Here is a 27,899-nt window from a genome sequence, read left to right on the forward strand (position 1 = left end):
TCATGCAGGCAGCAGCTTTTTCCTGAGCTTGGAGGAAAGAGAGCTCTTCTGGACGGGAGGCGAGGACTTTGTGGGCGAGGGAACATCAGAAGTGTCCGGAGAAAACCTCTTGGCAAGAGGGCAGCCAGTCAGGCCTGCAAAGTGGAGACGCAAAATAGAACAGAGGCCACCATACAAACCTAAAGCATCTGAAGCTCCGTATTTCATGGGACACATTTCTGGCAAACTTCTAAACAGCTGCACAGGGAAACATGCTCCTGCTGGCAGACACTTGAGGCAGGCCAGGGCAAAACCCTGAGCCACTTCCCCAGAGCTAGCACAGGCACAGCCTGGCCTCTGGGCTGCCCTGGGACAGCAGGGAGCCCAGAGCCCTGTGCTCTCCAGGAATGGCTCAGCTGCACATGCACCCTCCTGCTCCTCTGCCTGCCCCACAGCTCAGCAGCCCCACAGCTCCAGGGGCAGCAGCACAGCTCCTTGCAGGGGCACATGCAGGGCACAGCTGTTCCCTGGCAATGTGCACAGCCTCTCTGCGCTGCCACAAGACCCTTCCTCCCAACAGAGAGTGGCCCAGCTCCCCCCTCACCTCTGTCTGAGGCTGAGCCATGATTCCCTTCACCTTGTCCTCAGTCTGGAGTTGCTTCAGGCCCCCCATGCCATGACTAGGAAGAGCAATGGAGAGAGCGGGGGCAGATGCAAACCCTTCCTTTGGATTTCGTCTTTTTTGGCACAGCTAAAAAGGCAAATCCAGAGGTGTCCAACTCAGCGCTTCCTCAGCCTTCTGGAGAACATCTCGCCCTCACCAGCCCAGCATTTTGGAGAGGTTTTCCCGCACGTGTGGAGGCTTGCTGGCAGCACATTTCTTCAGCTGGGTGCCCATCACCTTGTAGAGGGCAGAGGCGAGCTTGGTGGCCACGGTGCGGACATTGGCGCTCCGCACAGGCAGCGCCTTGTTCTCCAGGAAGGACCAGAGCACGGGCAGGGCGTCGCGCTGGACGACTGCAGGGCTCCTGGCATGGACCCACTGCACAAGCACTGCCGGGACAGAGACACAGCTCCTTAGCCACCAGCCTCAATGCAAACAAGGATCTACCTCTGCTTTTGCTTCTGGCAAGCCTCTCTGGCCAAGATCAGCAAAACAGCACACAGAGCCCCTTGATCCAGAAACGGGCAAAGCAGCTGATCATCCTGGAAACAGAACCACCAACCCCTCAGGACTAAATGCTCCACCAGAGCCTTGTCCCTGTGGCAGACTCTGCACATTTATTAAATTATTTCACAATCTCTTTCTGCATGAACAATGAATGAAATGTCCAACTGCCTTTTATTTCCATTAGGAACTTGTCTAAACCCACACTGAAGATTTGGAAATGCACCATAGAGAGGAAATGGAGAGATTTCTAATAAAGGGATGATTCCATTTTTGTAACTTTGATGTCAAGTTCCAAATGTCTAATCTGGCTCTTCCCTGTGCTCAGTGGCACACAGCAAAGGGCAGGATTAGAACACACCTCAAAACTCCAGCCCACCAGAGATGGCTGCTCCTTGACAGCTGGATTAGAAACATCAATGACCAGCTGGTGTCTTTGGCAGAATGCTTTTGGGGCTTCCAAGAAATAGCTGTTTCAAACCTCAGGGTGTCTTAGATAATTACCCAGACCCCATTGGTGTGGCATTTGAGCATCTCCACATTTTATTGCCACTTCCCCTCCCAATGTTAATGGCATTTTTTTCTTTTAATGTCCACTGAAATAGGGGCATAGAGAAAGAAAAATGCTACACAGGGGACTGAAATGTAACCAAAACACGAGTGTTTTCTCATATTGTCTCTGAAATGTGCTCTCTGTCCATTTTCTGAACTGAACAGTATCAAACACAAAAATTTACTACCAACAGGCTTCTTGCATGGCAGATTTGGCTGAGAGACTAAAACCTGAAATGCTCTGGAGACCATTCTTATTTCCTGATCAGACAAAATGTTATCTAGCAGCCATTTAATATTCTGTGGTGGAAGAGACTTCATTTTCTCAATGCTGTTAATCCACCAGCAGTCATCAACATTGAAAGAGCTCCTGCAAGTACCCAAAACCATTTCTGCTAAGCAGGAAAGGGTTATGGTACCCATTTTAAAATGGGAATTCATTTGAGTTTAAATGCAATTAAAGACATCGGTGACTACTGAACATGAGGAACAGCTGTCTGTTCCTACTAAATCTCAGAGACAACATCTGCTCTTTCTAAAGTAGTCCTAATTTATGGTTAATTCCTTTATTTGAAAAAGAGATCAAAAGAACTGCTAAACTAAATTCCCTATTGCTGGAGATCTACTTTATTCAATTGCTTTTTAAAGGGCCTTTGACATTCCCAATCACCGAACATGCCCTTTTGAGATTCCTAATGGAGACACAAAGTGTATTAAACCTTGCATTTAAAGATGTTGGCATAATTAGCAGTGGATTTAGCCCCAGTTAAAGCAAGGCGATCAATCCTCTTCTCTACCATATATTGAGATTATCCTTTTTCCATTCCTTGGCTATTGCTGACATAGCAAGCTCCTCTGAGGAATCAATTATCAGCTGCATTTGTAGCATTTTGGACAGCGCTGGCACAGGCAGACACTGTTTGCACACCCTGAAAGGCTCAGTCCAAGGCCACTTTGACAGCACAGGCAGGGAGCCTCAGCACTCTGCTTCTGTCCCTGTGCCCCAGAGGCTGCCTTGCACTGAACCTGTGCCTCTGATACCTCTGTTGAGTTTTGACCTGAGCTGTGACCCCCAGGCTTGGCACGGTTCAGCCTCAAAACTTTCCAAGAGAAAAACAAGAATTCTGTGAGGACAAAACAAACTGATGCCCTGAAACAGCATTTGCCACCATTTTCCCTCAAAGATCACAGATGTCCCTGAGCTTCCCAGAGAGGAGCCAGCTGGGGTATTTGTAGCCCCTCCCTTTGCTGGAGGTGGTTCTGAGATGCCCCAGTGAGAGCTCAGCCCTGAGGCCGAGCACTGCCCCCATCTCAGATGCTGCCCAGCCCTGCAGCAGCCAGGGAAATCCTGCCAAATCCACCTGCCTGGGCTATTGGGCAGCAGGGACAAGCTCAGCACCTCCTGATGTGGAGGAGCTGCTCTGCTGTCTGTTCAAGGCATTCCCTGTAAACACTCCCTGGGCAGAGCTCTTGGCTTAGAAGGGGAGGCCGTACCTGTGATACACTCGGTGACATCCAGCAGAGCTTGGCCACTCAGGTGATTCCATTGGTAGCTGAACTCTTTCAGCAGTGACACTTTATCTACAAGGGAAACACATGGTTCTGCTCACTTTTCTCAGGTCATAGGAGAAGGGACAGTGAGGAGGGAAAGGGCAGGGCCAACCCCATTTTATAAAATAAAGTACATTTCTGTGGATTTTTGAATCCTTTTCTTCTTTCCTTCCAGCATACTTGGCAGGGTTTAAAATTCCAAAAGAAAAGCTCTCCTTTCACATTTGTAAATCCAAACTTGTCTGCTGTAGCAGGAGCTGTGTTAAAACATTTCACATCAGGGACCTCAAGAGTTCAGTCACATGGAAGCAGTGAAAAGGTTTTGCATCCCAGAGCAAAAAGGAAGAAGCCCATACTAGGGTCACAGAAAGGCACTGAGTCAGGCAGTTCCTGAGTTCACAGAGCAGCTGAGGAGGAGAAAGTGGAAACTCCTCTTGAAGACCTGCCTCTTCAACACTCCTTTTTCCAGGCATATTCCCCCAGTGAACATTCTCAGAGCTGACATAAATGTGTGTGGCAGAGGAATTTAGAGCAGCCCTTGCCTATGTAGTTAATTGCTGTGGCCATCTTGCCCCATGCAAAACAACATGTGGAACAAGGCATCATTGACAGCTGGGTTTATACCTGTTTGTTCTAAAGAAATGAACTTGGTGAATCATAAGTTCCCCTTTGAACATAGAAGACAAAGAAGAAAAGTGGAAAATAGGCAGCTGATGCCTCTAATGTAGAGCCTTGCAGGTGGCTGCTCTGCAGAAGCTCTGATGGGTCAGTGTCCCTTCATGCCAACAGCAAAGCTGGTCATTTGGGAAGTCAGCCACAGGGCCCAAGCACACTCCAAACCCCCTTTGCCTCTGAACCGTAGCAAAGCTGTAGCCCAGGACTTGCTCTTCAGACAAGCAGCACAGAGCCAAGGGCTGTTGGGACTGTTGGGAAATGCTGATCACATTCCAGCCTGTTGGGGATGGTGCATAAGGACTGCAGCTGCACAGCTTCTGGTGGGTGTCAGCTGGAGTGTTCCATAGACAAGAGCAGCTGTCAAGGCACTCAGCGCTCTCTTGTGCAGGAGAGACAGAGACACAGTTGAGGAGAGTCCCTGCCAGGGCTCAGCCTTACCCAAATGAGCAATGGATTCTTCCAGTGCTTTCACAGCTGCAGCACGAACCCTGGGATCCTTTGAGTTCAGGTTCTTTGTTATTCCTTCCACCAAACCAATGATCACCGGGTTCAGGGCATCTTTCAGGACTCCTGTGATTTCAGCCAGCACGTCCAGCGCCCTCTGCTTCACTTTCTTGTGGCTGTCAGATATCCTCAGGACAAAATAATCAAAAATCTGTGAAGAGAACAAGCAACATGAAAGCTGGATTCAAATGTCCTTGTTTGAAGAGTGGCTGTAACAGTCGGCAATGTCAAAGATGAAAGTGATCCTTTCTGTCAGGTCAGCACTTGCTTGCACAATTTCACTGTTTTCCTGTGGGCCACTCACTGGAATGGTGGTGCAACCTCATGCTGGTTGAAAGATTTTCTTCTGTTTTTAAGAGGTTGGGCTGGGGACAGAGTAGCCCCTATGGTATTTCTCTCCATCTATAAATCATTAAATCAATTCCATTTATTAATGCTGAAGAGTACCTTTGCTTTGAATGGAAGCAGATGTTTACAATGCCTGGTTTTCTATACAGTTGCCTCAAGTACTGAGGGCAGTTCTGATTTTGCCAAAACTATGGCTGGAGGAGATCTAAGTTTTATTTTGTTTGTCTCAGAGCCAGTGTCTGGAGAAGTGCAGGGCTCTGGTCAACTCTTCCAGGATCCAGACCATTTCTCTAAGTAACAGGTAGACTTCCAAAATGTAATGTGCTGTACAGCTCTCATTAGAGCAGGTTCAGTCCCTTGACAGCCACATTATCAGGCACCTTTTCCTGGAAAAAGGGAAAAAGCAGCTGCTGGGAGGAGAAGGCAGAGATGAGTCCTTAGCTGTTTCCATCCTTTTCCAAAGAGAAAAAAAGACTCCCCAAGAAGGGTGAGCACTGTCTTTACCAAGAGGAATAGGAACAAGGATGGAAATGAGTAGCCAGAGTTGTGCCTGTGTAAGACAAGATGGAGTATATAGAAGTGTTGTTTTTGAAAAACCAACTGGGTTTAAACCAACCCAGCCTGATACTTCTGTTCCCTATGCAAACCCATTTTTGGTCTAGAGAACAATTGCCATGCTTTCAGGGGCTGGATTCCCTTCACTTAACCCAACTGGGAGTAGGAGACAGCAGCAGTTACACCAGCAGAAAATTCTGCCATCATCTGATGAACAGCATCAATAGGCACCTGCCAGACAAATACAGCTGGACTGAAATAACTTGTCCTGAAGCCTGGACCTGAATTACATTTGTCTGGGTAAGAGGGACCAGCGTGTCCCAAAAATCCAGGACAGAGTGTCAAGACACACTGAATTAACTTTGCTGCTACAGGCTTAGGAAAGGAGCTAAAGGAAAGGAGCAGTGAAGATTACCTACGTACTTGGACAATGTTAGTGGAGATGAGCTGGGGGCTGGTTTTGCACAGGTCTTGGAGGAGTTCCACTCCCTCTATCCTTGTCTGAAACCCCTTGGCTTCCAGGAGATGGTAAAGCTTCTGGAGCAGCTCCGTTTCTTCCACAGCTGGAGGTGACGTGACCTGGGCTTTTGCACGGTGTAGGAGGTGTCCATCAGAGGGAGATTTCACCCTGGAAAATAAAACCAAATGAGGACCTGTTGGTTATAATTATTGTAGCATGGCATCCCCGTCATGGAAATAATTAGCATTGACTCCATGATTCCAGAAGGCTGATCAATCACTTTATTACACTATACTATACTATACTATACTATACTATACTATACTATACTATACTATACTATACTATACAGAAACTCATCACCCTTACAGACAGTCTGATACAGACAAGCCAGATTGGTCAATTGAATCCAAAACACCATCACCAGTAGCCAATTAGAAATTACCCTTTAGTAAACAAATCTCCATAACACATTCCACATGTTCACAACAACAGGTGCAGCAAGTGCAGATAAGAATTATTTCTGATTCTTTTCTCTGATCTTCTCACAGCCTTCCCCAGGACAATGCCTGGGAAAGTTGTGCCTGCTGCTCTCTATGGAGAGAGCTGCAGCCACAGACAATACCTTCAGTTAATTGTGAGCAAAACATCTTGAGCAGCTTTCCTATTAGGCGATTTCAAGCTGGAAAGTCATGAGGGTCTGAAGAACAATGTGGACCTCATGGCAATCATTACAGGAGACAATCTGCAAGTGACATTCTTGCTGGAGCTCACTGAGGAAAACCAAGGATGAGATGCATCTGATCTATCTTCAGATGGCTGCCAGGGCACACAGGTCACATTGCTTTGTGGAGAAAGAGAGACACTGCTTCCAATTCTAAATGCCTCCTCATAAGGGACGTGTGTGTCTTAGAATAAGGAAACTCATCACTCTGGAGAAGTGTCTCTACACCAGGCATGACAATCTGGAAAAGTACCTCAGATGCATCTGAACAAATAAACAGGGCTATATTTGAAGGATTCAGAAAATCAGTAAGAGAGATAAAAATGGAAGCCAGACATCCCAGAACTATGCTCACATTTCATTTGCTTCCCTAGAATGTAGATGCACAGGTTAACAAACCCACTGGGAACAATTCTCCTGGATCAACCTGTCTCTTCCATGAGCACGGGAAGATGCTAGCTGTGCTACTGAGGCATGTGGTCACTTTCCTGCCACTGCTGAGCAGGACAGAGCTAAATTCTGTTATCAGAGGAGAACAGGTACAAGCAGCTCTGCAACTGCCATGAAGAGACAGCAAGGAGCAATTCCTGTCTTAAATGCTGATTGCAACACAGGGGGAAATAAACCAAACATGCTGTCCATCAAGCAAATTACATGAAGGACAGGAATATCAAGACAAAAAGTCCACATTGAGACACCTGTTGACTGAAGTTGTTCAGGAATTGCCTTGCTCCTTACTACTCAAACTTGGTACTGTTTGAGGGTAAGAAAACCATGATTCAGCCAGGCCAAACCACATGGATGAGGACTGCATCTTTGTGGAATGGCATCTTGCTTCCAGACTGAGATTTCTCATCAAAACACCCATCTGAAAAAGACTCCACTCAGATGAAAAAAAGCCCTGTTTGAATTTACTTGTCCCAAGTCAGGCAGTGGAAACTTGGCCCTCTCCCAGCCTCCACAACACTGCCCTTGCCACTGCACTGCATCGTCTGAGCTGCAACCAATGGGTGTCTTTTTGTCTCTCCATTTTTGTGGAAACCCCTCCAGAGAAGTTGTGTTCAGCACAATGCAGAAGTAGACATTTTTTATCCTAGAGCATTTGGAGGGAAAGGAAACAATCTGTGGCATTGGTCATCTCTGCCAGAAAGTTTTTCCTGAGGAAGAGACATGTAAAGCTTGTCATGTGCTTTGTCTCATCTAACAAAAGTGCTCAGTACCGTTTGCTAGAAGACAACGTGGCCTGGGGCTTCTTTGAGCCATTGTTCCTCTCCTTCACCGGCTCCTTGACAGATGGGCCTTCACCCTTCTGGTTTGCCATCCCCTACAAAGACATAGAGAAACCCCATCAATCTTTGGAGTATAAAATTGGAAATTCCCTGTTGAAAACACAAGTTAGAACCAGGATCACTGCTACCAAGGCTTAGGGAAACATTTCCTAACTTACAGATGGAAACAGACCAGAGATTCAGTGATGCCAACTCTTTGTTTTCAGTAGCCCAAGGCAGGTTATGGGTGCTACCACACTGAGCAGCAGTTTAAAATACCAAATTCCTTAGTCTTGAGCATAAATGGGAATAATGCAAACTGGCAGGCAATGAGTGTTCGTGAAGGAAGCAGCAGTAAAAACTGGACTCTTTGGGGGTTGGCCCATTGTGTTGGAAGTCGATTTGGTTCAACACTCACTCCCCCTGTGCCTGCACAAAGGCAGGCTCCCTTCTATAATGTCGATAGAAAAATAAAATCCCCCCCCAAACAAACAAAGGATTTTCCACTGGATGCTGCTGAATTCACCAAGCTTCTTCCAGCTCCACAGGGCTTGACAGCAGGGCAGCATTCCCAAAAGACAGACAGTCATTGTAGTAACTAGGATTGACTTGGACATCTTTTGTATATTTGCAAATTTTCTTGGTACTACTACTTCCAGTGTCCTTTGCAAAGACTCTGTTATGTTCAGAAGCACAATTCTCACTTAATTCCTTTACAGGGGCAGAGTAGGGAGAGCATGGTGGAGGCTTACGCTTAAATGTAAACCTATTTTCTCCTCTTTCCCTTTCCTCTTTGTGACCGATATTGAAAATATTCAAAACCCCACTTTTTCCCTAATAATATCAATTCCTTTGTGATCTGCAGATGAACAGGCTGAGGATTAACAGCTCATTCCCAGGAGCAAAATGATTCAGCAGAAGAGGAATGAGCTAAAGACAGATTGGGTATGTTTGATCTCATATTAGCAGTGGCGATACTTGCACAAAGGAGACATTTCTCCTGCCAAGCACTTACTTTCTTCTTAATTCTTGTCAGAATATCTTCCAGGTCACGGGTGGAAAGAGATTGTTCCAAAAGCTTTTTAAATTGTTGATGATTGAGCAACATCTTCACCATCTCCTGTCCATAATGCCTAAGGAAGGAAGGAAGGAAGGAAGGAAGGAAGGAAGGAAGGACAGAAGAAAGGAAGGAAGGAGGCAAAAAGGAAGGCAGGAAGGCATGAAGGAAGAAAGGAAACAAAAGAAAAGTGAACAAACACAGGAAGAGTGTTAACAGAAAAGGCTGATACCTTAAACTCATCAGGTGCAATCCTTGCACAAGAAGGCATTACCTACTCAGCAAAGAGGGAGATTTACCTCACTTGACATTGCACAGTGCTGTCAGCTGAACACAAGAGGCGAGAGGAGAATGTGGGGCAACAGAAAAATACCATTTCACTCTGAAACTGTGGGTGTGCTTCTGTGGCATCAAAGGATCTCAGGAAACAAGCAAAACACATCTGCTTTGTTGTCAGAGCCTATTAGCAGTGTCTTGCTGCCATTGCACAATATTTTGCCTTTCTTTAACTGGCAGGGAAGCCAGAACAAAACACCTCATGCATCCTATTGATTATTCTATACTATGTGTTTGCACAGGGGCAGCTAGTTGCTCTGGTGTTCTTGGAAGCTATTCATGGGAATTTCATCATCAAAGGAAGGGGATTTTGGTGGTTTGGGTTGATTTTGCCACAGTTTTCTTCAAGAAGAAGTGTGGAGTTCACTGAGCCACAGATAACAGCATTCTAGAAATCTGCAGGACAGGTTTAGAAAGACTGAAGACCCCTGAAATATTTCTAGGAAAGTCTGAAGTTAATGAGAAATGGATGTTTGGGATCCTTCAGTGATGAACATTAGCCAACACTTTGGCTTTGTGTTGTGCACCTAAGACCAAACAAAACTGTTGGACTGGCTGATCTGAGCTCTTTTGATCTCAGTAAAGAATCCTTCAAGCCACAGGAAAAAGTTGGCAATGCTCCTTTTTGCTGGCCAACCTCAGGTTTCCCAGTACAGCCATTTGCCCAGGCAGCCCAGAGCAGTGGTCACAGTGCCAAGGCTGACAGAGCTCAAGAAGTGTTTGGACAATGCTCTCAAGCACATGGAGTGACTCTTGGGGTCAATGCACATGTCCAGGAGCTGGACTCGATGACCCTGATGGGTCCCTTCCAACTCAGCATATTCCATGATTCACACCATGAGGTAACTTCATATTCCCTTTAGTTTCCACTCTTTTGTGGTTTCACCTTTACAGCCAGACACAAAACGGTTTTCCTGTTTTAGGAGGTGAAATGAAGATCATTACCTTGTGTCCTTGTGACAGTCCTGAGCAAGCTTCCCTGCCACGTGTGCCAGCCTCTCAGCCCAGGCTGTGCCTGCGAGCTTGGTGACTCCAATTGTCTGCATCAGGGACAGGAGGAGTTGGGCTGCACACTGCCGCACCGGGGCGGGGCGGCTGCTGGGGAGGAGAGAGCAAACCCTGGGCCACAGGGACCAGGAACAGCAGCAGCACAGGCCTTGGCCAGAGCCTGCTCCCTGCCCTTGCTGGGGGAAGGAGCCTGGGCTCTCCCTGCACCTTCAGACACCTGCAGAAGGTTCTGTCCTCAGGTAAACACAAAGTTAGCATTGTACACAAGGCCTGCCTGCATGGAAGAGGGAGGAATTCAGTCTCCCTGCACTATCTGAGACTCAATTTCTTTCTCAGTATTTATTCTGAGAAAGATTAAAGAAATAGATGACATATGAATAATTTAGAAATTAAGGACAATTGATGCTGACCCATCAGAGGGCAACCAGTACACAGAGCTGCAGCAGGATTGAGGCTCTTTCCACCCATTTATCCCCAAATCTGCAGACCTTTGGAAAACAACAAATGCAGGGAAAACACATTGTGGGCTGTGAAGTTGCAGAATATCCAGCAATGCAGCCTGTTTCTTCTGTGAGGCTTGGCAATGGATCCATCTGAATGTTTTACCCTATTCCAAAGCTGAGGAAAGGGTGGCAGGCAGTTTAGCCAGGCTGTCCTGTTCTAGAGAGTGTCTCTTGGGAACTATCACCAACATTTAAGGCAGCATTTGCTTCAACTGTCCCATGGCACTCGGCCTGTGAAGGTGCCTTTAGAGTGATTCATCATCTCAAGGCTAACATGAAACATCAGTTTGACTAGAAAGTAGAGCTCTAAGGCCAGGACAGTCATACAAGACTCCTTTGGCAGGGGCTGCACCTGCTCTGCAGGCTGTGCCACACCCAGCAGATTGTCCCCCATGTGCTCCATGCCCCAGCAAGGACCCTCCTCATTTCTCAAGTTAATGGCATCATGAGGATACGTGGTTTTCCCCAGGGCCTCTGTGGTTAGTGCTGTGAAATACCAAACACTGCTCACAGCTGCAATTGCAATTGTCCCTCTTCCCACAAAAGCACAAGGCTCTATCCTTGGCCTTTGCAGGCACTTTCCCTTCCCCACCAGTCACCATATCTAGGAAAATCTGACAGACTGGGAGAACTCCAGGAAGCAGCAGGAAGCTGAGTCAGAGAAGCTTTAGTTTGGATATCAGGAAAAAGGGTTTTTCACCCAGAGGGTGGCTGGGCACTGGAACAGGCTCCCCAGGGCAGTGGTCACAGCACCAAGCCTGACAGGGTTGAAGAAGCATTTGGACAACAATCTCAGGCACTTGGTGTGACCCTTGGGCTGTTCTGTGCAAGGCCAGGAGCTGGACTTGATGGTCCTGATGGGCCCCTTCCAACTCCCCCTATTCTACAGTTCTGTGATACTGAGAACTAATAGCCTGCAGGAGGGCAGAAATAGGTGACAAGAGGAAAGAAGTGAGGGTAGTTGGAGAATCAAGTCACTGAGTCCACAGAAGATGCAGGATACAGGACCTTTCCCTCCCACCATTCCCATTCTCTGTCTCATCCCTTCTCCCTCCCACACACACGAAGGTGAAGAACATCACTAAAAGAAGAAGAACCTACTTGACTCCCATGTCCATGAGAGCAGTCATTGCTCGTGCAGGAGTCACATTCTCCACCACGATCCCCAGGGTCTGACTGGCTGCTTTCTGCACAAATTCTGGCGAGTTGGACACCATTTGGAGAAGCACCCGAGCAACCTCATCCACCTCAGAGTCCATGTCCTTCTTCAAGGTCACAAAGAGCTCTCCCAGAGTGACAATTGCAGAGTAGGACACCTTGGAACGGAGGTTGGTCACCTGGGAAAGTCATGAGGGGAAGTATGAGAATCACCTTGAAAAGAAAACCAGTTGCCTTCAACAGAAGTCCCAGGAAATGACAACACATCCCACTGTGTCCAGAGAAACATACAAGTACAAGAAGAACAGGAGAGCGCAAGCACAGAAAGGCACTTACTCTGGCACCAATTTCTGGCCTCAGACCTGCTAACTGCAGGCCTAAAAAAAAAATTTCACAAAAGTGTTCTACTTAACCCTTCTAAAATGTCCACAGCTTTGATTTTAGGCCCTTTCATTAGAAAATTAAAGCAAGAGCTGCTTTCAAATCATAAAGGCACAAGTGATAAAAATAAAAGAGTCAGGTGCTCCTGTTCAAAAAAGCAACACCAGCAGCTGAAGCACTCAGCCAAGAAACAGAAAACACAGGCTCTGGTCTACAGAATAAGTTGCAGTGTTGAATTACAGCTTGGGCAGAGATTGGGACTCTGGCAAATAACGTCATTAGTGTCTCAGTTTCTGCCTTTGCACATTGCATTATAAAGGCACCACACTCAAAGATGAGTGTCAGATACCCGACCTGCCAGTAAATACAGCTGCATGTACCCACAGATCCTACAGATAGCTGACAGACATTAGAAATATCAGGTCTAAAACCAGAAATGAAGGCAGACCTTGAGCACACATGGAGATGAACAAGCGCATACCTACTCTACACACTGTGTATGAAGTATGGGGGACAATTCAGAACAATGTTCTCACCTCACTGGTAACTGCCAAGCAAATGTCACGAAGTCTACAAAGCAGGACCTCTGAATGGGACCCAGCCAGGTGTTGGATGGTGAAGAGTCCCTTCTCCTTCAGCTCCCTGAAAGGCAGAAGATTGATTTTTCTCTCCACCAAGGCAGCACCCTCTGAAATGACCAGGCTGGCAGCTCAGTTGAACAATGGGAGGTGCTTTTCAAGGAGTGCTTAATGAAATCGTGGAACATGTTGCCCCAGGATGCTGTGGCTGTCGAAAGGATTCACAAACCCAAGAGGCAAAGAGAGGGGTTTCAGAGTGGCCATTTAAGAAGACAGACTTTCTGAAATCTCTGGCACATGAGGCCCCTCTGTCACTGCTTCCTAGAAGCTGTGAGACCAGGCCATGCTGCTGTTTCTTGTCACCTCCCTGTACCTGTCCCTGAGGCACAGTGCCACCAGGCTGTTATTGGGGCATTTTCCTTCTTTGTCAGCCCCAGCAGGCATTCAGCAGGGAGAGTCTGCACTGCCACTCTGGAGCTGAGTTTCCACTCTACAATCTAGGCCTCTCTGTCACCCCCTCCACTCCACCTCACACATTCCCCAAAAAAGCAGCAGGATGACCTAGGAGATTCCACCCCTGGGCAAAAACTGTTGAAACTCTGGCTTTTCCCAAAACCCCCTACCTAAAACAACCCCCACAACAGCAACAGGCTATTTAAAAGGAGCAAACAACTCTGTCTCTGAGCATTCTCTTTGTGCAGGCCCTCCGCTACAGGAAGGTCTGTGAGGCATCAGGGCTGCAGCCCAGGGCTGGTGACTGATCCCACAGGCACCCCTGAGTGCCATCTGGACCCCCCCCACCTGTAGAAGCTCTCTGCACCTCACAGGGCACCAAAGAGAAATGGGGAAGAGAAAGCAGAAGTGAAAGGGCAAAACAAAGGTGACTCCACAAGGAGATGCATCGTGGCAGATTTTTCATGCTTATCCTGATGTGAATGGAGTCCTTACTCCTGTGTGAATGAAGCATCCACCAGGGAGTGATCAAAAAGACATCAAAAAGAAAACCAGTATCAGCTAAAATTTGTAGGGTTATCACCTCTGGGCCTCCTTCTGCCTGTGTATAATTTTGGGACACATTGGGAGTATTGGCAAAACATCTCAGGTCCATATGAAGCAGTGAGAGGGAAAAAGTTGAATTCCAAAAGTGCAAGATTCCTAGAGGGTTTTCTTTCTTTTTCCTTCTCTTCTGCCATGAGCCCTTCAGGAGTAATGACAGGCTGAGGGACTTGAAAGCACAACTCAGTCCATTTCTCAGAAAGAGGAACTCCCTGGAGCTGCTTCTGGGACTCCCATGCAGGAGGTCACAGGGAGACCCTGTCACCTGCCATTGCTGTCAGCAGTGGGAGCAGAGAGGAATCTTACTCAGTCCCACTGGGCCAGTGGCCCAAGGCACCCAAAATCTCTACACTCAAAACTGCTGCCATCCTGCTTCTGCCTTCAGCCAGCAAATCATCTCCTTCCAGAGCTTTCTCTCTTCCCTCAAGGTTTCCCTTGCAGCTCCATGGAGCAGCAGGCAAAGCGAGGAAACAGCCCGGACCTGCTGCAGCTGCAGCACTGCTGCAGAGCAAGGCCAAGAAAAGGCTGCTCTCCAATCTTCATCCTCTCCCTGCTCTGCAGGGGTTTCACCAGTGCCCTTTGGCCGTCTGGGCTCTCGGGGCTCTGAGGCACGAGCAAGACACGCTTCCGACCGACCTTAACGCCGAGAGGGACACAGAGGGAACGGGGCCTTTCTTACCAGTCATCGCTGCCCAGCAAGGAGAGTGCCTCCTGCAAGGACCGCTGTGGGTCTGAAGAGGCTCTGTCCTTCTGCCCACACCCACGGAGCGGCTCCTCTCGGTGCTTGGCACCAGGGGCCGTCTGCGAGGTCACTGTGAGGAGAGGGTCGGCCATGGGCGCTGCAGCCCCGGGCAAGGCCCCGCCATGGAGCGGCCTCAGCCCCATCTCCCAGCCAGGGCTCCGTGTACTACAAACTGGCACTGGCTCAGAGGCTTCCCTGCTGTCTGGCTCCTGGGGCTCCTTGCTTGCTCCCAGCCTCCCCCAGCTGGGCCCAGCTCCAGGCTGAAGCTGGCAATTGCCCCGCAGTGCCAGCTCCCAAGTGCCACAGGTGCCAGATGGTGAGTGAACAACTGATAGTGGTGGTTCTTGTAGGAGCACAGTCAGCACAGCCTGGCAGACTGCCCTGCAGCTCATCTCTGCAGTCCCAGCTGCCTCCTGGCACCAGTGCTGTAGTTTGGACTATCAGGATGGGCAAAAGCCAGAGCTTAGGCCTTTACCACTACTTTATTCAGCTCAACTTTCCAATAGATCTCTAAGAATCAACTGCTCTAGTACTTCCAAGCTGGAGTAACTCAAAGCAGATTTGCTGTTCACTCTCAGGACAGACTATGGAGCCAAGATCCCAGCAGTGCTGGCTGAGGCAGGAAGCAGTTTGTGCTCCTCATGCAAGGAAAAACCCGTGTGGAAAAAGCTGCCACGGAGCAGGCTTACCTGAGGAGCTGTGCGGGAAGCTGCCATCCCCATGGATGATGGGTGTATTGGGCAGTAAGGGAACGTTGTCCTGCTTCCTCATGACCTTCTTCCTCAAGTCACTACCAGGGTGTGTTCTCTGCACTCTAGAAGCTGTGCCATCAACAGGTGGTAGGCTAAAGGCTGCAGGGACCAAAGAGGAGCTTGTAAGTGGATAGTGCTGCTCAGGGTGATGATGGAAAGGGCCAGAAAACTTGCTGGAGCTGCGTAACATCTCTTTGTTATCCCAAAGAACTTCAAGTATAACAATGAAATACCACTTTATACCAAGTATAACACTAACATGGGACAATGAGCACAGAATCCTAGAAGATTTTGGGTTGGAAGGCACCTTTAAGCACTATCTAGTCTAACTCCTGTGAGCAGGGACATCTTCATCCTGATCAGGTTCCTCAGAGCCCCATGTAAGATGGCCTTGAACATCTTCAAGGATGGACCAACAACAGCTTCTCTGGGAAAACCCTTCCAGCTTTTCATTCCCTTCATTACAAAAAAAAAATCTCCCTAATATCTAATCTAAATCTACCCTATTCTAGCTTAAAATCAAACTGAAGTGATGCTTTCCCTAAGAAACAAGGAAACCCAGCATTGCTTTGCCTTTGTTCTCCTGTTGCAGAGGCTGGCAGGGGCAGTTGCCAAAGCAAAGTGCAGATAACCTTGGGTGCTGGCCTGGGGCTGAGTGCTGCCTCCTCAGGGCCCCGCTGCCGCCCTCGGGCAGCGCTCACAGCCCTGCAGGCAGAGCCCCTCAGCCGGGATTCAGTCGAGAACGCTGCTGCCTCCTGGGGCTACAACAGAAGCCCTGGCTGGGGCTTCAGCACAGCTCTACAGCACCAGCTCATCAGCAGGGAGGGGCAGGAGAAGGATCTCTGGTGTCTTCATTACAAGGAGCTGAATTTTGTTTCTTCCAGGCTGCACCCCAGTTGAAAAGCATTTTTTTGGACTCCCCTTCCCTGGAGGCTGCTCTCCATGAGAGAGTCTGAAGCCCCAGTGTACTTTGCAAGACAGAATTTTCTACTCTTAAAAAGACTTTAGAGGTCAAGGGAGGAAGCTGATATTCTGTTACTGACTCAGTGAGGTCATGGGCAAGACACTTCATGCCTCTGTATTTTTCTTTGAGAAACAGAATTCAATCCCAAGCAAGCTTCCACTCAGATGCAAGCAGAACAGCTCCCCGGTCTGATTGCAAGACTGTGCAAAGGTCAAGCAAGTGGTCGAAAAGGACCACCACAAGTGTAGCCACCACTTACTTGCTTCAGCTGCATTCCCAGGCTCAACTGTCTCAGGAATAGGCTGCAAGGATGTTTTCCTTTGTCTCCTTTTCTTCATCTCTCTCTCAAAAAGCTCTGCGTCCTTCCGCTCCAAGTTCTTCTGAGCCAACATGCACAAAGCAGCACGGATCTAGGTGCAATGGAAATACATCATAGACTGCAAGCAGAGACACACAAACCACACACAACATCTCATCAGGAGCACAGAGTCCACAGAGTGCCATAGGCTTCAATGCAGCTCCATCCACATTCCAATAGTTTCAGAGGAATGTCTCCTGTCCTCACCTTGGCAATTACACACAGTGAGGGGGAACACTTCAGTGCCACAACCTTCCACTGCTGCAACTGCAACCTATGTCAGGAAGCCCTGCTTGAAGCATCAAAGTCATAGGAGTGCTCCAAGACAGAGGAAGAGCTGACATGGCCAGTGAGCAGGCAGTTCAGTTCCTACAGGCCATGGCAGGAGAATAAAAACCATGTGCAATACCCAGCAAGGAGGGCTAATGAGCTGTTGCTTAACACTCATGGCCAGGAATTGCAGCTGTTTCTCACTTCCTGGCTTCTGAACAACTCAGCTCTGAAGGGCTCTGAAGGACTTGGTCTCTGAGACCAGGAGACCAAAAGGAGGAGTCATGTGAAAACAAGTTGCAGAAACACTGATGATAATGAGCAGAAAACTTGAGAATGAGAGGGCTGTGAGATACAGCCACAAAGGTGACCAGGAAAAATCAACTTCTCCCATTTTCTTTTGCAGCCTTGCTTACACCCAACATTAGAATCTTTGCTTCTCTGCTTCCGAGGGTGCACTTTGCCCACGTGCACTGATGTGTAGCTTGCTCTGCCATTCAGAACTTCTCTAAAACAGCCTTTGCACATACGAATGCTTCTGGCATGACCTTAGCACAATCTCCAAACCAGGGACCTAGGCACCACTGGAAATAGCCAAGCAATGGTTCTGTAGCTGTCCAATATATTCCCAAGGGAATCCCCATCCCCCAAGAGTGGCAGATGATTTTCAGTGACATTTTGGGTCAAGCACCAAACAGCCACTGGAAAGGAAGTCTGCTCATCCCTGTCATTATCTCTTACCTTTCCAAAGCCATCCCTCAGCTCTTTGTCCCTCGTTAGACCAGGACTGGTGGGATGATCTGTCTCCTTGGCCTGGCTCAGTGGGAGGCCTGGGAATGGAAGCAAAGCTTTGTGTAAATCTCTGGCAGACTTCAAGCCCCCAAAAATGCAATGCTGGGCAACAGGCAAGACAGGTTCCAGAGTGCAGAGCTCTCAAGACACAGAGATTGTGACTGAGAGCAGCAAGGTACAATGCCTGGACCCTCTCCCAAGGGAAGGGCTACTGGCAGCAGACATGACATGGCTCTGTTGGCCAGCAGACTGAAACCTGCTGCATGATGAAGGCCTCAGCCCCTGCATGCTGGAGAGCCTCTGTGTCTGATAGAGAAGGGCAGAGACAGAGATTGCTCTTGACAGAGATTCTTTTCTGCCCTTTTTCACGCTGATTTTAGTAAACATCATCTTTCCAGTTCCTGAAAGAAGCCCCAGGTTCTAATACCTGGATGCATTTAGATCAACCTTGTCTTCTTTTTGTTGGAATATTTTAGAGGACATTCAAAGAAAATCTGAGCATTGCAGGACTGTTACCCAAATGTGAACTGTGTTCTTGACACTAGATATTTCATTTTCCTCAAGGATTTTCATTCTAAACTGTATGAGCTTGGGCCACTTTTGGGCCAGCCTGACTAAAGGCTGATTTTCTGTCACAGACATCTTTTATGAAAAAGCCTTTCCTTAGGATTTTTCCTCCTGAGAAGCTGAGAGGCCTCAGGAACAAAATGTAAACAATGGTTATCTGCTGCTGTGGAATGCAACAGGTGGATCTGTGATTCGCCCATGTTGATTGTTTCTAATTAATGGCCAATCACAGTCAGCTGTCTCGGACACAGAGGAAATCCTTCTGAGGAAATCCTTTCTTCTATTCTTTTAGTATAGTTTTTCTTCTATTCTTTTACTATAGTTTTAATGTAATATATATAATAAAATAATAAATCAAGCCTTCTGAACAATGGAGTCAAATCCTCATCTCTTCCCTCAACCTGAGACCCCTGTGAACACCATCATAATTTTCTAGTTGCAATTCTATACAACAGCTTCATGGAGGATAAATTAAGTGGCAACGCAGTAGAAAAAAAGCAATGTCTTAAATCAGGACTTTCTGTCCCTGCAGAATGGTCAGCATAATAAAAAAAAGGAGACTTAGATAACAGCTCTTTCAAAGGAGGGCCTTGGAAGGTAAAAGCATTTGGGATATTGGCAGGGAAACTACAGATCCCAAGGTAACCTCCTTGGGACCACTGCTGTCACTCAGGCCAGCAAAATGGACACAAACAATATAACAGAGGTGACGATGCAATCTAAAGCATCTGAAGCTCCATATTTCCTGGAACACATTTCCGGCAAACTTCTAAACAGCTGCACAGGGAAACATGCTCCTGCTGGCAGACACTTGAGGCAGGCCAGGGCAAAACCCTGAGCCACTTCCCCAGAGCTAGCACAGGCACAGCCTGGCCTCTGGGCTGCCCTGGGACAGCAGGGAGCCCAGAGCCCTGTGCTCTCCAGGAATGGCTCAGCTGCACATGCACCCTCCTGCTCCTCTGCCTGCCCCACAGCTCAGCAGCCCTGCAGCTCCAGGGGCAGCAGCACAGCTCCTTGCAGGGGCACATGCAGGGCACAGCTGTTCCCTGGCAATGTGCACAGCCTCTCTGCGCTGCCACAGGACCCTTCCTGCTGCCAGCAAGCAGCCCAGCTCCCCCCTCCCCTCTGCCCTTGTCCTCCCTGGCAATGCCTCTGGGGCCAGCGCGGCTCCGCGGCCTCTGCCGGGGCTCCTGGGCCAAGGCCCCTGAGCTGCCCGGGAGCCCAGACCTCCATTCCCAAGGCCAGGCTGCGGCACAGGAGGCTCCAAGCCCAACAGGTCAGCCAGTTCCCTTGGGAACAGCGGCATCCCAGCTCCTATCTTGCACCAAGAGCTCTTTCCCTTCTTCTTCTGGGTGTTTGCTGTAGGCTCAGAAGAAGCTGACATTCAGGTACAAGACAAGAAATGAGTTAATTGAACTCATGCCTTTACAATCAACCCATCTAATGGGTGAGGAATTCAAAGCATATTTTGGTTACTGAAAAGATTGCTTGGTTTTTTTATTTTTTTGTGAAATGAGCATCAGTTTAATTTCTCTGAACAATATGGAGCTGGCAAGCCAAGAGCGAAGGGCTCTACTAGTTCATGTGGTGCCCATTGCCTCCCCACTACTACAGGACCCCTTTCCTTCCAAACAGTTGGCAATTCACAGTGCTCTCTAGAATCTGACACTGGCAATGAAGTAATTGTTTTCAAAAGGTCCCACTCAATTCCAGGTCGGGTATTGCATTTTTGGGATTTTATATTACTCTTTACAACAAAAGAAGTGCTGGGACACACACAGTGGCACCACGTTTTAGATGCAAAAGAAGCTTTGCTTCCTCCATTAGATGTGCCCAGTATTCTGTGAGCCTGGCTTTGTAGGGAACAAAGTGTTCATCCCAAAGTTCCGTTTTTGCTCTACTTACTTGTTCCAGGCGTTGATTATCCCCTGCTGTCTTTTCAGCAGAGACACCCAAACACAACATAAACATGACCTGCCTCAAAACATTTCTGATCTTGGCTAATACTGTCAATTCAAAATATTCCTAATGGAAATAGCAGAGGGTAGGTCATTTTGAAATACTCTTCAACAGAGCAGTTAGAATTAAGAGAACTAGTTCTTTACATGGCTGCACAGAGAATAAAATCCTATGGCAGCCAAGGAGGATGAGTATCTTAAACCAGGATTCTTTCAACCTGTAGAATGCTGTGGTCAGTAATAAAAATGAGACAGGTAAGGTTTAATGAGATAGGAAATTTCTAGGCCAGAATTGATCCAGCAAAAATGTCACCTTACTTACTGAGCATTAAGCATTCCAGCTGCATATGAGCAAGTAAAGAGTCATTCCAAAGGGGCCACAGCCAGGATTTGGCAGAACTAACCCTGATCCCCAAAGGGACCAGGGGATCTGATCCCTTTTTCTGCATCAGCAGAATTATTTCTCCAAGTCTCATCTCTCCTATCATTACACACCCAGAGATGACACAGGAACAACAACAGTGTCATTGGGGCTTTCAACTTGAAAGCATTGCCTGACCCAGATGCACCAGGGACTGCATTTTGTCTGGCACAATTCCACTTGTCAGGGATCAGGCAAGGCAGGGAAAGGGACAAGGCAGAAGGCATCTCCTGCCCCAGCCTCAGCCTGCAACACTGACACAGGCAGAGAGAGCCAGGAAAGAGATTTGTCACTGTGAACCTGCCATAGGTAGCTGAGGGCTTGTGCTGTCACAGCATGACAAACTCACACCCTGCATAGGCTGCATCCATTTGGAAGCCACCTTCTCCATCATAGGAAGTTTCCAGATTTCTGCCAGTGCAAAACCAGGCAATGTCCATGAATCCTCTTCAGATCTCACAGGGTTCAGCTCAGAAACTGCCCCAAGGAAAGGTTTTCTGCTTCAAAAGCAGGAGGAAGGAGTGGGAACATCTCTCATTTCATGATAAATGCCTTCTTTTTCCCTACTAGTTCTGACACTAGAAAGGCTGCAGGGAGATAAAAGGCATGTGCAGGGTGGAGAGGAAGGTATCCTCTTCCAGCTCGGGCCCCCAGGTACCACTCAACATTTCACATTGGAGGAATTTTCACTGCACCAATGGAGCACAGTCCCAGGGACTGGGCTCTGGGAGAGTCCACTGAGCCCATCAAAGAATTGAAATGAATTTAAAGAATTTTTTAAAAGAATAGGATTTACCCAAGCTTTTCAAATGTCACTTCAGAGTCAAGACTACAATGGTCATTTTAAGACAGACGTGCCCTGTACCTACCTGCATGTTCAAAGCTCTTCTCTTTGTTTATGCTGCTGGATCCTGGCCTGGAGAAAATGGAGGACAAAAGAACATGTGAGGAGGTAGAAAGAGAAGGGAGGGAATGGGTGTACCATGAAAGGAGGCAAAACTTTTAAACATGGTCACTATGATGAAGGGAGAAATGCAACACACAAACCCAACAAGATGCAAAGCTGATTAATTGTCCTTAAGATTTCAGTTGCTGGAGTCACAGAGAGCTGGCCAAGCTCTGGCTGAAACACAGCCATCATTCTTCAACTTGCATCAGAACTCCCCAGTTCTGCTGCCTCTCCTTTTGGAGCCAAGTGGCTCCTACAGCCTCTCTGAAGCAGCAAGGGCTGCTGAGCTGAGACACGAGTCCGTATGGAGGGCAGCTACTTTTGTACAGCTGCCAAAGCTTGACTTTGCTTGCTCGTTCCTTACCCTGGTGACAGCCTTGTGCTACATGGGATCAGAGCACTGCTGTCTCCTGAGAATGATATTACACCTGCTGGCTCTTTCAAGAACAAAGAGGCTGTTTCCAACTCAGCTGCTAGCGGAGGATATTCAGATCACACCTTAAAAGCCCCACTGAAGATTCTCAATTGGCATGATACTTCTGTGACTCCCACTTTATTGTTAGCACTTGGATAAGGGTAATAGCTACATTTTCTCTTGCATATCCAAGCCAATATTTTTCCATCAGGTACAGACCTAGAACTCTTCTCTAGCACCTTGCCCTCTTTGATCTTAAGCCCAGATCAAGATATTAAACATCAATCGGATTATACATCAGATTTTACATCTATACTGAAAAATTTATCTGGCATCTTATTTCACAGTGGAGGCCCAGGCACAGTCAAGTTACACCTGATGTTTACAGAAGCAGCACCTGAATTTGCAGACACCTCTCCAGTAGCCAATATTTGCCCAAGCACAGTCTCCTGGTTGCAGAATTTGACAGTCAAGGATCACAGCATTCAAAGACCTGCAGGACCCCATCCCATGCAGTACAGTTCCCAAATGTGACCACAACCATTACAGAGAGATTCAATAGCCAAGCCCAGCAGAGGACCCATCAGGAGGTGCTTTGAAGCCCTGCCTCCTCTTCCCCACCACCACCTCTGCTCTTGGGGCATTGCTGTTGTCTTTGACATTGTGCTGGATCATCATAGATGGGCATAATCGCGAATACACAGAGGTTTGCCTAAATACATGGGACACCTGACTGGGCAAAAAACCCACACGAGATGGGAAGAGAGAGCTGAACAGCACACTGCAGCAGCAGACACCTTGGCTCACCTCATCTCCTGGGACTCCTGGAATTCCAGCTGGGGAGAGCTTTGCAGAGACCCTGCAGTGCTGCCCACAGGGGGACTCACTGCCTTGCGTATGGGGGGGATCAAAGGCAGTGCCAGTGACCCCTTCTTCATATCCCCACCAATGGAATACAGCAAGGAAGTCTGGAAAGAGTAGAACACAGTGCTCAGATCAAGCATCCAGCCTTGCCCCCATTCATGCCTCAAGACATTTAGATATGCCCTCAATTGGGACCTGGCAGGAAAAGCCAAACTGATGAAGCAGCTTAGCCCAGGATGGGGAATGAAAATGGAGGAGGTGAGGGAGAGACCATGTCCCACATTTGCCACCTCTCCCCTCATGCTCACTTTTCACTAAGGGTTGCTACATTCCCAGCTGGCATCCACGTATTGGACATCAAGATGTTCTGAGGTGCCCCTGCCTCCACTGGCCTTTTGGATGGCATGGCAGTGGCTTTAGATCACTGTTCTCTCCCTGCCCCTGAGGTGTCTCACAGCCAGTGCTGATCTCCAGCCCAGTTCCCACAAAGCCATTCTGCAGGATGCCAAAACCTGCTTTTCTCAAGCCCCTCATTTCTCCTGCTGCTGCCCTTCCCTCCTGCACTTCCACAGCAGCCTTTGAGCCCAGATGCTGCTGAGCTCTCGGGATGCTGGCTGCTCTCCAGCTCCCACACATCCATCATCTCAGGCTCCCTGGCACTGAGGAAGTTCAGCAGAGCTCCCTGCCCTGCTGCTCTCTGCAAGGTCTCTGCCTGCCCACATTGCTCCAGGGCCCCCATGCCATGGCCAGCAATGGGGCTGGGGGCAGCAGGGGCAGATGCACACCCTTCCTTCAGATCCCATCATTTCTGGCCCAGCTAAAGAGCCAAACCAGGACCTGTTCAAACTTCAGTGAGGGGGTCAGTTCCTGTCAGGGATACACTGGGCCCTTTCTCTGCAAGGCTGAAATCAACTACCAGAGTCCTTGATTGGACATTCTCTCTACCAAAGCTGTTGTTCATCTGCCTCCTCCTGCACCCCATGGCAGACCCAAAACAACTGCAGGTCCTCGCCCTGCTGCAAAGGCAATCGTGGGACTGGGCTCTGGGCTGCTCTCCCCATGGCCACCTCCCATCCCTTCCCTCTGCACAAAGCCATGCCAGAGCACACAGCTGCCCAGAAGCTGATGAAGTCCTGAAATAGCATCAGGGACAACTGTGCAGAGGGCATGGCTGTACAAGTCAAAAGCTGAGACAACCTTGAACTGCCTTTGCAGGACTGCCTGTTCCAGCAAACACCTTTTTCCATCCTAACCAGACACAGCTGACACAAACTACCACCAAGACACAGAGACGGTTCAAAGAAACCCATTGTTTACTAAATCTAGGAGCACAGCCTGTCCAGAGTGGATAACTTTAGCTGCTCTGACTGCTTGTTGGTGTTTTCTCAGCCATAAGACAGAGGAAGAACCACAGCAGAGCCCAGAAACCATTGTAAGACCTCTCCTGTTATTGATCCACACTGAGGACGTGAAGGCTGCACTACACACCCATTGCAGAGACAGCCTGAAGCAGCAGTGTCCAGCTGAGCTCTTCTTTGGCTCAGCTGCTCCCCTGGGCTAACAGCACAGGAAAAGGTCTCTAAGCTCTGCCTCCAGCACATAAACTGAAAATCTACCTCACAGGACTTAGTTTGGGCTCCTTACCTTAGAACTTTTTCCTTCTGAACTCTGCTCCTGGTTTTCTCTACTGTCATTATCATAGCCAGTGCCTGCTTCCTTGTTCTCTCCTTCCACACTGTCCATTTTATTATTGTTAGAAGAATGAGAGTTGATCCGGATGGGGGGCAATGGCTTTGAGGGAAGGACCCAAGGCCGGAAAGACTTGGAGAAAATGAACCTAGTCACGCCTGCAAAGTGGAGGAATTCTCACTGCACCACCAGAGAACACTCCCAGGGACTGGGCTCTGGGAGAGTCCACTGAGCCCATCAAAGAATTGAAATGAATTTAAAGAATTTTTTAAAAGAATAGGATTTACCCAAGCTTTCCAAATGTCACCTCAGGGTCAAGACTACAATGGTCATTTTAGGACAGACGTGCCCTGTACCTACCTGCATGTTCAAAGCTCTTCTCTTTGTTTATGCTGCTGGATCCTGGCCTGGAGAAAATGGAGGACAAAAGAACATGTGAGGAGGTAGAAAGAGAAGGGAGGGAATGGGTGTACCATGAAAGGAGGCAAGCCTTCTTAGCATGGTCACTCTGATGAAGGAGGAAATGCAACCCATAAACCAACAGGATGCAAAGCTAATTCACTGTCCTTAAGCTTTCAGTTGCTGGAGTTACAGACAGCTGCCCAAGCTCTGGATGAAATAATGGCCAAGTCCAGCAGAGGACCCATCTGGAGGTGCTTTGAAGCCCTGCCTCCTCTTCCCCACCATCAGCAGTCATTCTTCAACCTGCATCAGAACTCCCCAGTTCTGCTGCCTCTCCTTTTGGAGCCAAGTGGCTCCTACAGCCTCTCTGAAGCAGCAAGGGCTGCTGAGCTGAGACATGAGTCTGTATGGAGGGCAGCTACTTTTGTACAGCTGCCAAAGCTTGACTTTGCTTGCTCGTTCCTTACCCTGGTGACAGCCTTGTGCTACATGGGATCAGAGCACTGCTGTCTCCTGAGAATGATATTACACCTGCTGGCTCTTTCAAGAACAAAGAGGCTGTTTCCAACTCAGCTGCTAGCGGAGGATATTCAGATTGCACTATAAAAACCCCACCAAAGATTTTCAATTGGAATGATACTTCTGTATCGCCTTCCTTATTGTTATCAATCAGATAAGCTTGACAGCTACATTTTCTTACACATATCCAAGCCAATATTTTTCCATCAGGTACAGTCCTAGAACTCTTCTCTAGCACCTTGCCCTCTTTGATATTAAGCCCAGATCAAAATAATAAACATCGATCAGATTATACATTTATACCCCAAAACATATCCGGAATCCTCTTTCACAGTGGAGGCCCAGGCACAGTCAAGTTACACCTGACGTTTACAGAAGCAGCACCTGAATTTGCAGACACCTCTCCAGTAGCCAATATTTGCCCAAGCACAGTCTCCTGGTTGCAGAATTTGACAGTCAAGGATCACAGCATTCAAAGACCTGCAGGACCCCATCCCATGCAGTACAGTTCCCAAATGTGACCACAACCATTACAGAGAGATTCAATAGCCAAGCCCAGCAGAGGACCCATCAGGAGGTGCTTTGAAGCCCTGCCTCCTCTTCCCCACCACCACCTCTGCTCTTGGGGCATTGCTGTTGTCTTTTACATTGTGCTGGATCATCATAGATGGGCATAATCGCGAATACACAGAGGTTTGCCTAAATACATGGGACACCTGACTGGGCAAAAAACCCACACGAGATGGGAAGAGAGAGCTGAACAGCACACTGCAGCAGCAGACACCTTGGCTCACCTCATCTCCTGGGACTCCTGGAATTCCAGCTGGGGAGAGCTTTGCAGAGACCCTGCAGCATTGCCCACAGGGGGACTCACTGCCTTGCGTATGGGGGGGATCAAAGGCAGTGCCAGTGACCCCTTCTTCATATCCCCACCAATGGAATACAGCAAGGAAGTCTGGAAAGAGTAGAACACAGTGCTCAGATCAAGCATCCAGCCTTGCCCCCATTCATGCCTCAAGACATTTAGATATGCCCTCAATTGGGACCTGGCAGGAAAAGCCAAACTGATGAAGCAGCTTAGCCCAGGATGGGGAATGAAAATGGAGGAGGTGAGGGAGAGACCATGTCCCACATTTGCCACCTCTCCCCTCATGCTCACTTTTCACTAAGGGTTGCTACATTCCCAGCTGGCATCCACGTATTGGACATCAAGATGTTCTGAGGTGCCCCTGCCTCCACTGGCCTTTTGGATGGCATGGCAGTGGCTTTAGATCACTGTTCTCTCCCTGCCCCTGAGGTGTCTCACAGCCAGTGCTGATCTCCAGCCCAGTTCCCACAAAGCCATTCTGCAGGATGCCAAAACCTGCTTTTCTCAAGCCCCTCATTTCTCCTGCTGCTGCCCTTCCCTCCTGCACTTCCACAGCAGCCTTTGAGCCCAGATGCTGCTGAGCTCTCGGGATGCTGGCTGCTCTCCAGCTCCCACACATCCATCATCTCAGGCTCCCTGGCACTGAGGAAGTTCAGCAGAGCTCCCTGCCCTGCTGCTCTCTGCAAGGTCTCTGCCTGCCCACATTGCTCCAGGGCCCCCATGCCATGGCCAGCAATGGGGCTGGGGTAGCAGGGGCAGATGCACACCCTTCCTTCATATTCCACCATTTCTGGCCCAGCTAAAGAGCCAAACCAGGACCTGTTCAAACTTCAGTGAGAGGGTCAGTTCCTGTCAGCGAAAAGGTCTCAGAGCTCTGCCCACAGCACATCAACTGAACATTTACCACACTGCACTTACTTTGGTCTCCTTACCTTACATCCTTTTCCCTCTGAAATCAGCTCCTGTTTTTTTACCCTGGACTCATCCCAGCTGGTGCCATTTTTCCTGTTCTCCTGCTCTCTGCTGCATGTTGGGCCTGGCTTGGTAGAAAGAGAGCTCTTCTGGATGGGAGGCAATGGCTTGGAGGGAAGGAGCATGGAGGCACTTGCCAGGGAAAACCTCTTGGCAAGAGGGCAGCCAGTCAGGCCTGCAAAGTGGAGACACAAAATAGAACAGAGGCCACCATGCAAACCTAAAGCATCTGAAGCTCCATATTTCATGGGACACATTTCCTGCAAACTTCTAAACAGCTGCACAGGGAAACATGCTCCTGCTGGCAGACACTTGAGGCAGGCCAGGGCAAAACCCTGAGCCACTTCCCCAGAGCTAGCACAGGCACAGCCTGGCCTCTGGGCTGCCCTGGGACAGCAGGAAGCCCAGAGCCCTGTGCTCTCCAGGAATGGCTCAGCTGCACATGCACCCTCCTGCTCCTCTGCCTGCCCCACAGCTCAGCAGCCCTGCAGCTCCAGGGGCAGCAGCACAGCTCCTTGCAGGGGCACATGCAGGGC

At 48.6% G+C, this 27,899-nt stretch overlaps 1 protein-coding gene across 1 annotated transcript; it reads right to left on the reverse strand.

Annotated features, from left to right (window-relative positions):
• Positions 1 to 26,198, reverse strand: LOC129130570 (TOG array regulator of axonemal microtubules protein 2-like). Its single transcript, XM_077192804.1, has 16 exons — positions 26,171 to 26,198; positions 24,558 to 24,760; positions 16,579 to 16,729; positions 15,293 to 15,454; positions 14,541 to 14,673; positions 12,764 to 12,869; positions 11,790 to 12,025; positions 10,123 to 10,275; positions 8,800 to 8,917; positions 7,737 to 7,840; positions 5,756 to 5,960; positions 4,364 to 4,580; positions 3,194 to 3,280; positions 801 to 996; positions 584 to 659; positions 1 to 108 (listed from the first exon to the last, which is right to left on the reverse strand). The coding sequence occupies exons 1-16, from the start codon at positions 26,196 to 26,198 to the stop codon at positions 1 to 3; spliced, it is 2,283 nt and encodes a 760-aa protein (XP_077048919.1).
• Positions 26,199 to 27,899: the final 1,701 nt, after the last annotated feature.

The sequence above is a fragment of the Agelaius phoeniceus genome, chromosome 35 (genome assembly GCF_051311805.1).
Source record: "Agelaius phoeniceus isolate bAgePho1 chromosome 35, bAgePho1.hap1, whole genome shotgun sequence".
Lineage (NCBI taxonomy): Eukaryota > Metazoa > Chordata > Aves > Passeriformes > Icteridae > Agelaius > Agelaius phoeniceus.